Source organism: Columba livia, chromosome 3, assembly GCF_036013475.1.
Source record: "Columba livia isolate bColLiv1 breed racing homer chromosome 3, bColLiv1.pat.W.v2, whole genome shotgun sequence".
NCBI lineage: Eukaryota > Metazoa > Chordata > Aves > Columbiformes > Columbidae > Columba > Columba livia.
The window spans coordinates 57,821,707-57,839,227 of NC_088604.1; the positions used below are offsets into that span (position 1 = coordinate 57,821,707).

Genomic DNA, 17,521 nt, shown 5'->3' on the forward strand with positions numbered 1-17,521 from the left:
GTTTGTTCAGCCTGGAGAAGAGGAAACTGAAGGGAGATCTCATCGTGGCTGCAGCTTCCTCACAAGGAGAGGAGGAAGGGCAGGCACCAAACTCTTCTCTTTAGCGACCAATGACAGAACCCAAGGAAATGGCAGGAAGATGTGCCATGGGAGGTTCAGGTTGGACATTAGGAAAAGGTGCTTCATTCAGAGGGTGGTGGAGCACTGGAACAGGCTCCCCAGGGAGGTGTCATGGCCCCAACCCTGACAGTGTTCAAGAAGCAATTGGACAACACCCTCAGACACATGGTGTGAATTTTGGGGTTGTCATATGAAGAGGCAGGAGCTGGACTTGATGATCCTTGTGGGTCCCTTCCAACTCAGCACATTTTATGATTCTATGTGGCTGAAAATCTTTTAGTACTTAGGGGCTTCTTAGGTTAGGCTTGGTACTTGAAGGTATGGGCAGTGTATATTGTGTGGATTCTTCTATTGCTTTGTTTTAATAATTTTATTGTTGTGTTGAGCCTAACTGCCTGCATTTGATTCAGTTGCATACATCTAGTAGCTCTGTGCTGTACAGAAAACTTGCAAAGACTCTGACACAGTTTATTACACTTTATTAAAAATTGTAGGTAAACACAGTTCATACCTTGATAACTGCAGGACTGTGAATATAATGATGTTATAAAGGCAGAACACAGAAAGGAAGATAGGTCAATGGTATAAAAGTAACCACAGACATGGGTTATTCTATAGGGGAAGACTATATTTTTGCAAGTAATGTCTTAGACAAGTAGTAGCTTCTTATTTGAGTAACCGGAAGTAGGAGAAGTGGGTCTTGTCACGTACTGTGACTACCTGCGGCATTAATATCATAACACTGTTTTCCTTCTTGTCTTTCAGTAAGTCTACAAGGAATTATGAGACCAGGTGTTGGCATTTCCTATGGTTGGCATTTTAGAAAAGACATGGTGGGGTAACACTGAAGTCTTCAGCAGTGACAGCAGAGATTGTGACAAACAGCAGTAAAAGGGCCCTAGAAAAGGAGTCTGATCTGCTTTTTTGCCTAGTGTTCTCTAGATATTTGTGGCTTTTGAGCTCTTTGCAAACACTCAACCTAAAAGCTTCTCTAGCAACAACTGCATTGCATTGACACATTGCCCTCAGCATGGTCATATGCATGTCTGTGCTGCCTCGTGTCTGCCTTTTCACCATACTTCTGCCTTTTAGGCTGTGTTGTACATGATGATGTGCTATGGTTATGTGTCATGGGATGTGTTCCAGCCAAGCTCCAGCCCACATATGCTGGTTCACAATATGGAAGGTAGGCAGAAGAGGAAGGGATATTCACAGAGGTTGTTGAGATGAGCACTAAGTTCAGGTTTTCAAGATCTTTCTTCAAGGTCTTGAGCACTTTGTTTTCAAAAGCTGAGATTTTGTGCATATAATCACATGGACCTTGAAGTTAAGGTGCAGGGCAGGTTTCTACAATTCCTGTGCCTAAAATCCCATCTTGGTAGGAAATGATCTACTCAGATGGAAACATCAATGAGATGAATGAGACAGAAAATACCTACAGATCCTACTTTACACATTTCTTACTGTTTTAGATGCAGTGATGTTTTCATGAAGAAAAAAAAAAAAAGGTTTAAAAAGCGTTTAAAACCACTTTTGCATACATTACATGTAAAACCACGTGGCTGTGATTAGACAAGCTCATTGTGTACAAAAGCTAGAAGATGCCTGTTGCTGAGTATAACTTGCTCTACACAGATTTTTCAGAAGAGCTACTAGTCATAATGATCAAACTGTAAAAACAGAATCTATGAGCCACAGCAGAGATCTGAAATACAGCCAGAAAAACCATCCTGGATTTCATCAAAACCCAAAAGATTATATGACTCCATGTCATGGCTTTGGGGGAATGATAAAATTGAAGTTGATGAATGGCTCGTGTTAATAATTTTACATTTGGCTTGTGTTTTAGACTTCAGGATATTTTATTGTCAAACTTTTTATTGCTCATTCTCAGTATGGGTTTTGTTTGTTTTTACTGAGGCAGACTCTATTTATAGCGCAGCAACTTTCTCCATTCTGGCTGAAAAGTTCATGAAGAGGGAGCATGAAAAAGCATGGCTATGTAGCCAAGCTAGTATTGCATTATTTGAACATTTGTCTGAATCTAGTATAACTCTTCTGGCTGATTTTTCCATGTATATATTTCTATATGTATATATACACACATAATCTTGGGAGGAGAGTGGAGCATTTATGGAACTTATTTCCCTGCTTTTTGTTAAAAAAAAAATAATAAAAATCAGGTAGTGGATTTGCCTCATATGGAGGCTTGTAGGGCCCTAGTTTTGTTGTGTGCTTCAAAGAATAGCAGGAAAAGTACCTTAATACTCTAGCCCTACTTTATGATGTGAACCTAGGCCACCTCTGCATTGTATAGATACAGACAAGATACCAGAGTGTATTGAATCATGTAAGAATCTCATGGACGTGATGTTATGTCAAAGGTTTGATAACAGCTGGTTTGCTCTGTACCTCTCTGAAACAGTCCTTTAAAGCCTTCCGTTTTTTTTGTGTCCCTGCAATGCTCTCTCCTCTATTTATATTGTAGGAGATCCATTCTCTCCTCCATTGCTTCATATCTCTCTTCTTGCTCTCTGCCTACATGAAAGTAGAAAATGCTTTGGGAAGCAAATGGTATTTAGATTTGCTTATATCTAGGGTGCACATAACCATGAACTGCATGCTGGACACTGAATGACTCCTGCAAAGCTAATTTCTAGAGCTGTACAAATTACACAGATCAGCAAAGACATAAGAATTTGGATTCTCTGCTATCATTACTCACATTTTATATCCATATAGATCCTTGATTTTAATTGAAACTTTAATATATGTCACGAAACTGGTGAACAGTTAGACGTTACAGACTGAGAACTGGATGATGCAAGTCCAAAATTGCCTTTCCCTGCTGTGATCTCCAGGACACTGTGAAAGGACTGAATTCTTGTTTGCTTACTGTTGTTCTGGTGAGTGTGGTGAGATCCTGACCATGTGAAATTGAAGGCAAGGTTAGGTTTTCATTCAGTGTGTTAGCTAGTCATGGACCTAATGCTGGTTCTTACATGGCCCAAAAATATCAAAGATGTTTTCTGTGAAATCATGCCTTTATTACATAAGCAAGCCAACACAGCTCTCAGGAGACAGAAGGATTTTAGTTCAAAGCCATGACAGTCAGTTTGAGTTTATGAGCTGCCATCCTGGAAACCCCCTAAGCCTTCCAGACTGTGCTTTCTTCAAATAACACTTTGTTTATGTAAGCTGTGTCAAGGTGGTATTTTTGTTGTTAACATCCCTAAACATATGCTGTCATTGGCTGGATTTTAAAATGCCTGTCTTCTAAATTTCTAAATGATATCTAACATGCCTGAGTAAAATGAACTTTGAAAGTAGGGGAGATTTTTTTTTCTTTCTTCTAATTTATTTGATTATCATAAGTAGGTTAATCAGGTTAATCAAGATATGAAGTAGATGTTCAGTTTTCTTATTAGTGATATTCAAACTCTTAATGAAAACGTAATGGGTAAGATGTCTCTTCCAGTCCTGGAGAAACACTTTTTAGAGAACTTTTAGAAATGCTTTAACACAGATAAGAAAGTCTTTCTGAGGCCAGTAAATCTCAGGAGGTCAGATGTTCATTCTGCAAAAAGCTGGCCATTCATGAAAACCCATATCCCTTACTTCAAAAGGAGTTGTAAAATCTCAGTAACCTTTACGTTCTAGTGTGTTTGAGCAATAAGATTGGAGTTGTAGGAAAAGTTGTACAGATGTTCTAAGAATTTTCTTTCTTCTGGGTCTGCAATCCCATCTGCTGGAATGGGAAACACTGTAATTATCTGCCCTGTTTTATGATCTGCCCTGCTGCTTCCTATGACGTAAGGCTGTGAGAGTAAGAGGTCTGTGCCTAATAGGAATCAGGATACACTCTGATAGCTATTAGCTGCATTTTGGAGAAAACCTATTAAGTTCTTTCATCTACTCAGTAGTGTTCATTGATCCAGAAAAAAACCCTTCCTCCCAGGTTCAGATGCGAGAAGAAGCGACTGCATGTGCACACTTCGATGGACACGGTGTCACCGGGGACTGAACTGCCAGGCTGAGATCTTTGTTGTCTCTGCCGTAGGTCGGAATTTCAGCAGCTGCCAAGGCGAATTTGGGCTTGCTGTGGATATTGGTGCTTGTGATTCATTAGGCTTAAAGTATCTCATTGCTTGAAATGGGGTAAGAACAGCCAGTTGCTTAAGCAGTGTAAAAACTGTTACATTCCTATGGTAGACAGTTTGTACCATTAATGTAATTGAAACATTAGTATCAAATTAGTAGTGCATTTCTAACCTGTTTTAAATGCTGAATTGTACACCTAAATCTTATACAACAGTATCTAGAAATAATGTATTCAAATTGTAATGATCTTGCTATAGAATCATGGGCATAAGAACCTGACAACGGGGGTTTTTTCCTACCTTTGCCAGATGTAGTCTGTGGCTTTGGAAAACTTGCCTGACCAGAAATGCACAGGCACGTTCTTCCCATGTTATTTTCATCCCTTTGGAGAAAATAATCTTTAGTATCTTTTCTTTCAGTTTGCCTATCTGCAAAATGGGAATATTTCTATAGGATGCTCAACACTCATAAATACTAATGAGGGCTTTTTGAGATACTTCAATGAAAGGTGCTATGCAAAATCAAACCAGTATTATATACCTTGAGTGAGAGAGCTCTCTGAATGTTGATACCAGTGCAGAATCACTAATGATAGAAGGCATCGTAATACACCAAAATGTATTGGAAATTAAAATATTGAAACTGAAAATAAAATAACAATTGAAATTGGAAACATTTCTAATAGTGAGAAGAACGAATTCTTAAAGTACAGTCTAACACCTGAGTCATCTCTCTTAAAATCAAGACTATCTTTCTGAAATACCTAACTCAAGAAGAAGGCATAGGCTTGATACAGAAATCAGAGGTGAATTTCCTTGGTTATGTATGCAGCATGCAGATGAAAATGATCTTTTCTGGCATAATATGTCCATGAATATATATATATATTTTTGGGAGGGAACGCTCATGTGTTTGTAGCTAAGTAGTGCTTTTTCCTAGAGGGATTTAAATTCCATCAAAGCTATTAGTTTGAAATGTATAATGTAAGCTTGTTATTTAGACAAACGGAATGGTCTAGATGTTTATTTTAGGCAAGTCTCTACTGCTATATTGATAAACAGATGTTGGAGAGGTTGGCTGTGGTTCTCCAGCACACAGCTCCTTGGATAAAGTTTAGATTGCACATGCTCAGTATAGTGAATGGAACAAACTTGTCCAAGTAGGAGTAAAATTCTGCAGACACACTGTGCCTTTAATGCATTATTTGTGTGTAGCAAAAGTAGGGTTGATACTGGCAAACTCTCCTAACAAAATTCAGTACCCTGTGGAGATGCCTCAGATGTGGGATGGCTCATCTGTGTTCCAGATGAGCTGGTCCAGCTCTCTCCATGTAGGACTGGGTAATGTACACAAACCCTGTGAGTTCAGGACCAGTTTTCATGCTACAAGTTGTAAAGAACAAGGTTTAATGTACAGTACTGCATATAAACAATTTGATATTATTCTTGATAGCTTGAACAAAGACTTGAATTGTGCCTTATATGGCACACATTACTATATAATTTCAGCACTTTCTGAGCCATTTCTGATTTAAAACAATAATTCTTTTTTGTCTTCCTTTGCCGTTTATAGGAAAATAAAGGTGAATTGCATACTTGGTGCAACTTTGGAGTTAGTGGTGGAGGTCTCTTCTAGCCTAAATTATTCTGTGGTACTGTGATTCAAGAATAAGTGATTTTAGTTTGTATGCATGTAAGAAAGAGTCTGCACACTTCAGGGCCGTGTCGTTGGACAGATATATATAGTTGGAGCAACTCCAGGTGTGGAGGCGTCTGTAGACATCCTTACTGACTGTGGAGATGAGGTCCACTAGCTATAGGGCTAGATGAGAAGATTGCCCTGGAGGGGAGGGTGGCACGTGCAGGCCAGTCAGTGAGGAGGCTCTTCCTGTCCCTGGGGAACTTGCCGTCCAAGCTGGCTCACACCCTTAATGGCTCTGTGCCTGGAAGGGCATCCAAAGGGAAGAAATGCCACCGTAGGAGACTGCCTTTCCTCTTGCTTCTGCTTCTTATAGGCAGCTTCTGTTGGTTGAGTCACAGTTAGTTTTGTCTCCTGGTAAGTCTCAGGTGTGGGATTTGGAGGTTTTGTCCAAGGCACTGATGAGGGTGGAACATATTTTTGGAGGAAGGGCATTATGACATTTGTATTTTATTCTTGATGAGGTATTGGACTGTTCCCATTGGTAGGCTTTGGAGAAGGAAGGTTAGATATGCCAGTTTTTCCCAAACAGAAACAAATTAGATGACAATGGGGTCTTAATAACTATGAATGTAGTATTTTTAGACATACTTAATCCCTCTAATATCTCATGCAAATACTATAGTAAATAAATACTTAGTTTAAGGAGAAATACATGCTTTCATAAGCAAAATAAGACTTCGGGTATTTCAGCAAAGAATGTAAAATGTACAAGCCACAGTGTTCATGAAGAAATTGGTTTGGCATGTTTATGGGTTAATTAACAAGCTGAAAAAGCTTGCAGCTGGTACCTTTTGATAGTACTGAGAAGAATTACTGTGTTACTTATAGATTTGCAAGTATAGACCACAGCATGGTTAATATCTCAGTTCATATTCATTCATGTCACCGCTGCACAGTGCTTTGGTTTGGACTTTGTTAGCTGTAGCTCAGAGGTAGTTTACTGCATTTCATTGCATAGTGTAAGTGTGCCCAGTGGCTGCAATTCTGGCTGATAATTGAAGTGGAAAAGACTCTGTGGTCTGTGCAAAACATCCTTCATCTGTATTCAAAGGCCAGACAACAGTATACAATGATTTTTGTAAAAATGCTATTGATTTTGTAAAAACAAACATTTTGTGATATGTTAGCTGGCCTTATCTGAAAGTAATAATTTAGGCACTATTTTTTATTTCTTGAGATCTCGGCATTGACTGAATATTAGTATTATATATTCGTAGTAATGTACATTTACACAGTGTAACATAAAGTACATTTTATTTATTTCCAGTTCTGTAAAAGCTATACCACTGCGCACTTATAGCATATATTAATCAGTATAGCTTTTTTATGATTTAAAGGTACTAGTGATTATGATTTGCCTTTACCAACCAATCTGTCCAGTGCTGCATTATGTGAGATTCTTAAGGTCTTGGGACAAATGAGTGAGTCATGAAATGAAAGATGAAGAGAAGCAGAGAGAGCTAAGGAGAACAATGAGAATCCAACGTGAGCTAGTATTTTCATTAAGTGCTTGTTCTTCCTGTAATGTAATTTCCTTTTACTCAGTGATATTTTTTTTCATGTGGTCTACTTTATACTGCGCCATGTAGTAGACTTCAGTGGTTGTTTTGTCTTAAGGTTGCTTTGGATGAGGCCTTTATTGCCACTCAGAAACTGTTTCTGAAGGAAGATGAGGCAAGGGTAGTAGGCATTCCCTAGAATGTAATTCCAATAGTCAGCATTTTAGAGTGACTTAGATAAAAATTAGCATATGAGTTTTCCTGGTTGCTCTGTAGAAGCAAGGAACTAACCAGCTCCTATTTCCAGGATCTAAACATGTATGCCAACATGCTGACAAGTAATCTACCCAAGACAGACCAGGCTTTGTTTCAAGAGAAGGCTGGGAGCAAGCCAAAACAAGGCTTTTAGTGCACAGAAGCATATGACAAGCCTAGATTGAAAAGATAGTCACAGAAAATATTTTTCTCTGTGGTCATACCGTACTTAACTGCAGTCAGCTTACTGCACATGAAAATATACTGCTGAATGCACCTTTCAATTAATTTTAATATGAGGAAGGACTCAGGATAGTTGATGCACTGTAATAGAATGTGAAAATCTAGAGGGAGTTCAGGAGAGCTACAGTAGTATTACAGTTTGGTGGAAGCATATACACAGATGTGCCTTCAGGAGGGAAGGAGTTTGTTCTCTGCAGTCACCACAGTTAGGTGAGCTGAACGCAATGGAGAAGTCATTGTCTTTTTTTTTTTTAATTTATTTTTTTAAAATGAACTTATTGGGAAAATAAAAAAATAGAAAGAGAAAAATTAATACATTTAAGGTCTAAGAAACAAATACTTCTTTTTGAGACGTGGACTACTGTGTTTTATTTTTAGAGCACGTGGTACTGAAAGGTCCTGGTTGGTGAAGGAGTTTGTAGGTGCTGTTGTTACTGTGTATGACCTGCTGCTAATAACTTAAGAGCTGAACTATTTTCATAAGTTAAAAATGGAAGAAACTCTACACAGCAGGAGCACTTTTAAAAACAGTTTTTCAACTTGTTGGCCACGTGTCTGCTATTAAATCGTTCTGTCTGGTCAAAGTATCAATTGCGGAAATGAACTAAAATACAAGCTTAGAAAAATCACACAGCTCATGTGTTTCATTGATAAGCAAAACCATATGATTAGGTCTGCCAGTTTCCATGGGATAACAGAATTTTTCCTCACCTGCCAAACAGCAATGTGAAAAGCTGTAGTACTCTGGCCTCAGCTCTACAAATGCTTGCCAGTTCTAGCAGCCATCAGTTGCATGAAAAATCACACTGATGTTAATGCAGGGAATTTCAGGATTTAGATGCACTAAAGGCATTTTGTTTCCAAACAAATTCCACACCCAACTTGTAAGATCATATTTTGCATGCAAGGTGCAATAACTCTTTTACTGTAAAAGTTTTGTGAACCTAAAATGAAGAAGAAAATTAGCGCAGGTAAGCAGATGTTTACAATTCAAGCTCTCTATAGAAGTTCATGCTAATTTTGTAAACATAAAGCATACTTTTGTCACTATGGAAATAATAATATAAGTTCCTGTAATTCCTGTGGGTACATTAAAATGAGTCTTTCACTTTTTAAGGTTATGAAAAGATCAGCGTTTTTAAATTCCACAGTAATTATCATCATATTGTTTAATAAGCCAATTTAATGCTGAAGCATGAATGAATAACAAGATTGGATCTCTTAAGATTTGAAATAGACAGCCTCCAAAGACTCCAAAGCATATAAATAATAAGCCATAGTAGCAATTATTTTGAAAAGGCAGCAAGGTGCACATCAAGAAATACTGAGAAGAAAAAAAATAACTCTGAATCACATATAACATTCTGAACTGATGGCAACCTCCTGTTGCTTGAACTTAAGGTTTAACCTTTTGTCTTGTTATGCACTTTCAAAGCACATATGTGGGCATTCAGATATCTAATTGATTAAGGTAAATGACTTGAAAATTATGCAAAGTGTGGGGAAATACAGATGTAGAAGAAAGTTAACCCTAGAATTTGCTGGCTTCCATACCTCTTCCTCAGTAAACTTTTTTCTCAACTGAAGATTAATGCACATAACAGTCCTATAACTAGATGACTCTACAAATTGTGGACTTATATTCACCTTTATGGCATGCCTTTACTTACTGCTGTCTTTCTGCTGTGATGGGTACGATGGATTGCTTTTGTATTCTATTCCAAAATATTCAACAGTCTTCCAGGAGCTTGGAGGTAAGACCTATCAGCATGGATCAACAAAGATGATTAAGGAAGTGGAGCACCTCCCTTATAAAGAAAGGCTGAGAGAGCTGGGTATCTTTAGTTTGGAGGAGACTAAGGAGTGACCTTATTAACGTTTATAAATATATAAAGGGTGAGTGCCACGAGGATGGAGCCAGGCTCTTCTCGGTGGCAAACAATGATAGGACAAGGGGTATAATGAGATCAAGCTGGAACACAAGAGGTTCCACTTAAATTTGAGAAAAAACTTCTTCTCAGTGAGGGTGACAGAACACTGGAACAGGCTGCCCAGGGAGGTTGTGGAGTCTCCTCTGGAGACATTCAAAACCCACCTGGACATGTTCCTATGCGACCTCACCTAGGCGTTCCTGCTCCGGCAGGGGGATTGGACTAGATGATCTTTTGAGGTCCCTTCCAATCCCAAACATACTGTGATACTGTGATTATTATTATTATTATTTTTTTTTAAATGAAAGGCTGTAGTATGGGGCACATAAAGAAGACCTTGCTGTTACTTAAGAAATGTTGATATGACTGTAGGATTGAAGGCCATCTATACATCAGCTTTAAGCAAACAGCAAACAGTTAAGGGATGCTCTAAGCAACCATTACCTTCAGCAGCTCCAGAGCCTGGCAATTCCTCATATGTGGCTGCTGGAGCCCAACCGTGATGCACACTGAAACCTGGAGGTCTCCACCCCAGACTGATGAACATGACTACTGCTTTCCTGTTTACAGGCTCAGCCTGTGGCAAGGCTACATGTGTACCCCAGGGAGACACACACACACACACACACACGCACACACACACACACACACACACACACAGGACATGTGCACAGCTACGAAACTCCCACAGACGAGGCTCTTCCTTCAACAGCACCCACATTTAACACTTCCAGGAGTGACCTAATAGGCAAGTCGCCTTCCCCATCTGTGGCTGGTAAGGACTGTCGTTCCCTAGCGAAAGCACACTGCATTCATGGATCCCTCATGCACCACTGTGGCTCCTCTGTCTGCTCAGCACCTCTGCCCAGATCCCGGGCCCCATTACCTACCCCATGGGTCCACCACTCGCCAGCTGGTCCAGCTTGGTGCTTGCTCTAAACAGACACATGTACTCACACACTTGTCCCACAGGCACCCCACACTCATGGTGCCCCCCCCACACCATCATGAACCTGCTACCCATCTGACCTCCCGTGCCAGGTCACAGAGCCTGCTATTTACTGGCTGATTCACCTATAGGTTTGTGAGTGAATACACAGGCACACCCTTTGCACACTCAGTTAGTTTCTTAATGGCTCATCAATTAGTGACTGCAGGTCTTTGGCATTGCCTCTATTTATCTCTTGTCTATCAGTTTGTGTCTGTGTGCTTTTGTTTATCACTTCCTTCTTTATTATCCCCTTTTGTACTGAAAAGGTCCTTGACTGGATAAAATTAATGAAGCAGATACTCTCACCTTCCACATTCTCTTACACAAACAGGCTTTAGGGTTGGTAGGGGTGACAACTTGTGCTTGATAACCTGTACTCAACCTTCCCAAAGGCTATGCAGACATCTGGCCAGTTAGACAATGCTTCTGGCCTCTGACCCCAGGTCAGTGGCAGGTTTAGCTGTGATGGTTTAAGATGTTTCTCCTGCAACTGTCCATCCCTGTGCTTATCAAAGCTTCCTTCATTGCTGAGCAGCAGGTGTGAACATATGACAACTCCTCAGTTGCCAGAGTTCATATTTTAGCATATTAGCATGAATCATTAATGAAGATTTAAAAAGTGTTTGTATATTCCATTGCAAGTCACAGTAACATTGGCCCTGGCACATCTGATTCTGCTGTTCCTCCAGAGCACTGCAAGAGTTAACTGAGAAGATCTGGGCTTGGATGCAGCAGGGCAAAGCACTTAATCCACTGGACTTCATGCATCTGGGCGCTTCCCCTGGTAGCAACATCCAACCCTGCTGAGCTGAAGCTGGCCTGGCTTAATTGCTTAGAGTTCCAGTCACTGTCTTTGTAGCCTTGTGAACATACCCTATGTATGTTTTAATTAATCCTCATTAGAGTTTTATCTTGCTAAATTTAGTGATTTTTAAATGTTTTTGTTCTGTTTCCTGGATCTCCACTTGCCCATCATGCACAGATAAGAGTGTGGGAAACATTGTAGTAGGTTGAAGAGCTGGTTGGTGCCAGCTCCTAGCATTTTTGGCATAACACATCTCTATCTCAGATCTTACAGTCCTTCCAGTAAAACTGACTGCCTGAGTGGTTCATCTCCTAAATAGGGAAAAAATGAGGAAGGTTGAATAAAGTGAATTGAAGAAAGCATGGAGTGCAGATAGGATGGTGAAGAGCTAAGAGGCACACAGACTGAAGTACAAAGAGAGTTATGGGTAAAGTGGAGATGTGTAGAGGCCCAGCTCTCCTGCAATGGGAGAGAAAGGAAGCCTGGCAATATGATTAGAGGGATCCTTGGTAACCAAGTGAGAGACAGCCAGATCCTGCTTGAGGAAGGAGGGAGATGTTGACAGGTCCTCATGAGAATGTAGCACAGAGGAAAGTTTAGGACTGCGAGTGAAGTAAGAAGATGCACCAAAAGGCATTCAAAGGAAACATTGGAAGTGTGCTAGTTGTATGACCTCCTTTAAACCTCCTTAAGGATTTTATAATCTGCAAGTATAATCTGCATTATACTATGTGTTAGAAAATATGGTTTTCTTCAGAAATGTGAAGGCCCAGCTCTCGCATCTGTACCGATGGTAAATAAAGTCTTACTTCAATGAGTAGCCCCAGTCAGTTCCACTTGAACTGTTTGTAATAGAAGTAGTAAGGTACTACTTGGCATCTGTAAGGGCCCCAGAATTTCTTTGAGCTACTGTAATACTCCTACATTGAACAGACTGTAGATGACAGCAGGATTTCTCCTGCGGCATGGTGATATCCCAGATGAGTCACAGCAGCAGAATCCAGTCCCAGACGGCAAAGTACTGATTGTGGCAAGAATGGCTGCAAATATAGGTGGCAAATCCCTATCCTGTGTTCAAGAGTATGGCTGAATTTCAGCTTTATGTTGATGCCATGTCTGTATCAATATCTTTATCACAGGGGGAAGTTTTTTAACCCCTCTTCCTTTGTTGGGTTAGGGTTCATTTCCCCCATCTTGGCACATATTCTGAGAGAATGTATGTGGTCTGTAATGCAGCTGTGGATTTTTATGACTACAGGGCAACAGATGTTTCATGTTTGAATTCATCTTCAGAGGTTACTACTTTGATAAGCAGTATTAAGGAACCCTTTACTTTGTTGCCTAAGTGTTTTTCCATTCGGTACTTGTGGAGTGGAATGTTGAATTCTTAGACTATTCAAAATGATAAATCAGTTATTATGGCTTAATCACTAACACAGATGAATTGAATAATAAGTGACCAATGTGAACATTTGTGGAAAAGTAACTGCATATTTATATACTCAAAAAATTCCACGAACACTGGGGAAACAAGTCTTTTTAGGATCAGACATCACATATTATTTTTTTTTTCTATTTTTGAGGGCTAATCCAAGGCTGATGTATGGATGCTATCTTCCTCTAAGTAAAAGCTGCATACTGGGCTTTTTTTTACTTCTGACTTATTCTAATTTCTTCCTTTAATTTATTCTGATCCAGTATACTTATTCTAATATTGCAGAGATCTTACTTAATTTGTCATAGTGCCCTCCACTTTTATGTGTGTATGAAACACTTCCTGGCTATCTCAGAAACTACCAAGGCTTTCCTAGCAGGGAGCATAGGGAGAGCATGATTCAGTCAGAGTCAGTATCGAGGACCTGGACCCATCTGTGTGGAAGATCTTCTTCATAGCACAAATGTGACTGTTTAAGACATCTGGCTGTTAAAATAATAATTTGCCATGAAGGTTTAAGGAGTTACTTGGTGGAGAAATAGAAGGCATGGAGAGAGATTTGATCACTCCCCAATTCTGCCATCCGGAAGTCAGGCAACAGGAGACTTGGCAATTAGCTTTCAGTACCAGTCCACTAAGGCCCTAAAAGATTGGGAGATCTGAATTTATGTAGGATGAGGACAATGGGAATCAGTCTTCGACAAGTTAGAGAGTTAAGAAGGTTGCTATGATGTCTGGACACCTCTATAGAATCTTTCTGACATACAAAAAAAGAAATTTTATGTATTTTCCCTCCTCCCCTATATTTTTTCCTCATAGATTTGTCTTCTAAAATGGTAATTATTTTTATTTTTAAAAGATGGCTCCTTTGACTGCTAGATTTCTAATTGTGGCCTTCAGGATGTGATCTTTGGCCTCCATGGCATATAGAAGGGAGTGGGTCAGTGAGCAGCTTCTAAGATACTTATGAAATATGACTAAGGAAAAACGTCCACATATATTAATTCCACAGGAGGTTGCACTGGAAATTTTTTAGGTGTCTACAAACATCAGAATTTTGAAAATCATTGATCAAGAAAATGAATTTTTTGCAAACTCAATTACAGGTGCTAAGGCTTGCCCTCTTCTTTGCATGTTGTCTTTCCTAGGCATTTTAGCTCTGGAAATTGGAATTTAGTATTTGCCTTTTGGCTGGTGGCAGCATGCATTTATCTTGAAGCCTCTTCCTGGAAGACATATACATTTTATTTTCCCTTGCCAGTTTTATGGCTTGATGTTAGGACCAGGGCAACTAATTCTAAAGTCCTCTCTTAAATATCTATTATCTGTGTATTAAAGAATATTAAAAGAGACAGCATGCATTAGAAATCAGTACCTAATGTAAGTTTCAAATGCTAGACTTCTGAGTGTTCCTGTAAATGTTAACACCTTTTATTTTCTGTTTTCTATATTGTGATGTAAAAAACTCTTACAAATAACAGTCTAAATGACCACATATGAAATGGAGAAACTCACTGTACAAAAATACTGGCAAATACGCAAAATCGAGAAAAAGTAAAATATGTCCTTTCTCCATTGTTACTGTGACAAGGAAACAAGCAGTAGAAGATATTTAAAGTTTGTTTTTATTTTAACTAGCTCTGTTTAAATTTTAAGTGTGGAGTCAAGGGCCTCATCAAGGCATCGGCCTTGCTCTGAATTGGAAGATTCCTGTGTGGGTCTGAGGCTGTGGTGTAACCAGCTTCCTCTCCTGATCGTGTGTCTCAGGCTAAAAAATTATTTCCGAGCACTCAGAGCCAGAGTGCTCAATACCTTGTAATATTGACCCCTGGCAACCTATAGGTTGATCCTGCACCAAAGATGACAGTAGTTTTGCTAGTGCATTCAGTTGGAGGTCATATGGGGCTTTACCAGTGCATGATACCTCACTTCTAAATGATATTTTATGTGTTAATTTTTATCCAATGCCGATGCCGTTACACACATGATATTTTATGCAAATTGAAGTAATTTTAATGCTGAAGTTAATCATGAAGCTGAGTATTGTAACCGGTGTCAAAGTTGGGAAATGTGAGTGCATGGAAGTTAGCAGTTACAGCTGGGGAGGGTGCAGATGTCTACTGCCAGTGCCAAGGGATTTGTGACAATAACAGGGGTGGAGGGGAGGCTGAGGGAAAGATGGGAGTTGTGGGATCGTGAATTTAACCATGGCCTTTCCCCTGTGTCAAGAGGCGGCATCTGTTGCCACCATCTGTTCTACTTCTCTGCTTATCTTCCCACGTATGAGACCATGCTGGCAGCCCAAAAAAGGGGACAAAGGGGACACTTTCATGAAAGTTCCACAAATGCTGCTCTGAAGTTCCCAGGCAGCAATCAGAGCTTCTGTGGGTACATGTGGTCTCTTGCCTTGCAGAGAGGAAGGTGCAACAGGGCTGCCACAAATGTGATTAATATCCTGCAGGAAGTTTTCCTGACTGAGCTTCTATCTAGGATGAGAAGTGTGTCACCTAACAAAAACAGTAGTGAAGATAAAGTTCAGAAAGTCAATCATCCTTAGAGAATATCTATTTGGTGGAGCTGCTTGATTTAAAGTAGCTCAGCAGCTACTGTCTAAAACTCCATTCTTCATAAAAACCAGCAGACAGGGATATGTAAAAATGTTGGCAACAGGGAGTAGCTTTTGGTGAGAGAACAATGGGATACATTAAGGCAAAATAACTGGTCATTGCCATAAACATCTTCAGCTCTTGTAATAAATCTGCTGTATTTGAACAGCAACTTTTCAGCTTTTGGCAAGTTTGTAGGATGTTCCATAGCAAAGACAAGACTTTGGAAAACCTCAAGGGGCAAGCTTGGCTTCAGTCTGTGACAGCTGGTAATATACGAATCTGAAAATTGTGTGCGTACTGGATGAAAGTGTCTTACGAGCAGCATGATTTGTGGAGATCAAAGTCGCATTTTATAAAAACAGATAATTTTTTTAACCAGATGAATGTCAGTTCTGTGTGAAGTGTTTCTTTCTTTTGACAGAAATGATATGATTTATAATATGACTCAATCCGTACATGCAATATTTTGGTTAAAAAAATCACTTTTACATGCAAAACATTTCACTCTGACTCAGTGTTGACAATAAGCTGAAAGAAGAGCTGCTGTAGAGTTTCTTTTTGTCATCTTTTTAAGGTAATCATTGTCAAAACTTTGAAATAGGATGGAGCTAAAATTGAGGATACACTACAAGTATATCGGAATAGCATTTTTGCTAATAAAATCTGTTTGCCAAAAATGCAGTATAAATTTTAAAAAATCAAACCCTGTATGGGCATCAGTACTATTTTCAGCAGGTGTTTTTTCCTTAAAATAATACAAATTGAAACCAAAAGTCAAAGCAACCAAAATATTGTTTGAGTGTTTTGGGAGCAAAATCTCTTTTTTCCTCACAAAATGATGTTTTTAGTCAAAATTTACCCTAAAAATAAATATTTTTTTAAACTGGCAATGAAACACAGAAAAAAACCTGTTGTTTGATCCAAAAGTAGTTGTGCTTGGGTAAGATTTTGCTAAGAAAGCTAAAAGCTATTTATGTTCATGTCCAAACAGTTCTCCTTATCATCCCATTTTTAGAATCACTGCGGGGATACTGGGCCAAAGATTTCCCAGCATCTGGGCAACTAAAAATTCAGAATGCTGAATTGGCACATATGTTACTGAATATCTTCTAGAAATCATTATATTTTGTTTTTGAAAAACTGGCACTGTTCTAAAAATTTCATTCTTGCATGCTACATTTTTCATTTCTTATGTATTGTTGCCCACATTTGTATAGCTTCCAAATTATGGTAGTGTGTGTGAAAGGAATTCTTCAGAATATGCATAAAATAAACTTTGATCTCACAAATGAAAGTCTATCCTTGTTTAAGTCCATGCAAGTTTTGCAACTGATGTTAATAATTAGAATGTCACCCAGTAGTGTCACGGCCATCTTGATTCTTGTGAGTGGCCAACATACCTGCTTTATTATTTTTCAATAATGTCTCCGAATGCAGGATTCCATTTCACAAATGTGGAACAGAAAAACACTTTGGTAATGATGTGAGAAATCTTTGAATGCTGTTTAAAAGAATTAGAAATTGAACTAAAACACCTACCTCTGTTCTACATTGAGAGGGCACATTTGCAAATTTGTGTTCTCAAAATTCAATCTCATCACCAATGTCTTTTGACCACAGTGTACTCATTCGGTATTCCTAATCCTATTTCATGTTAGAGGAGCAATGTAATATCCTTTAATATAATTTTGTATTCCTTGCGCATTCAAAACTTCCATAAAAGCCAATCTTAATTTTATATGCACTTAGGAAAGTAGGACCAGGCCTCTAATTGTAGACGTTTTTTTTTTTTCTAATTTAGTTTAAATAAAGGGTACTAAGCATAATCCTA

General features: G+C 39.0%; 1 protein-coding gene across 3 annotated transcripts in view; it reads left to right on the forward strand.

The window, feature by feature from the left end:
- Positions 1-17,521, forward strand: part of TMEM200A (transmembrane protein 200A) — a 56,529-nt gene that overhangs the window by 10,007 nt on the left and 29,001 nt on the right. Inside the window, exon 1 of one of the 3 annotated variants that reach the window (XM_065056934.1) lies at positions 4,256-4,278. The exons of the other annotated variants lie outside the window; for them this stretch is intronic. Coding sequence (XP_064913006.1) covers positions 4,274-4,278 — 5 coding nt within the window. The 5' untranslated portion in view covers positions 4,256-4,273. Of the gene's footprint in view, positions 1-4,255; positions 4,279-17,521 lie in introns of those variants that run through there. 3 annotated transcript variants of the gene reach the window in all.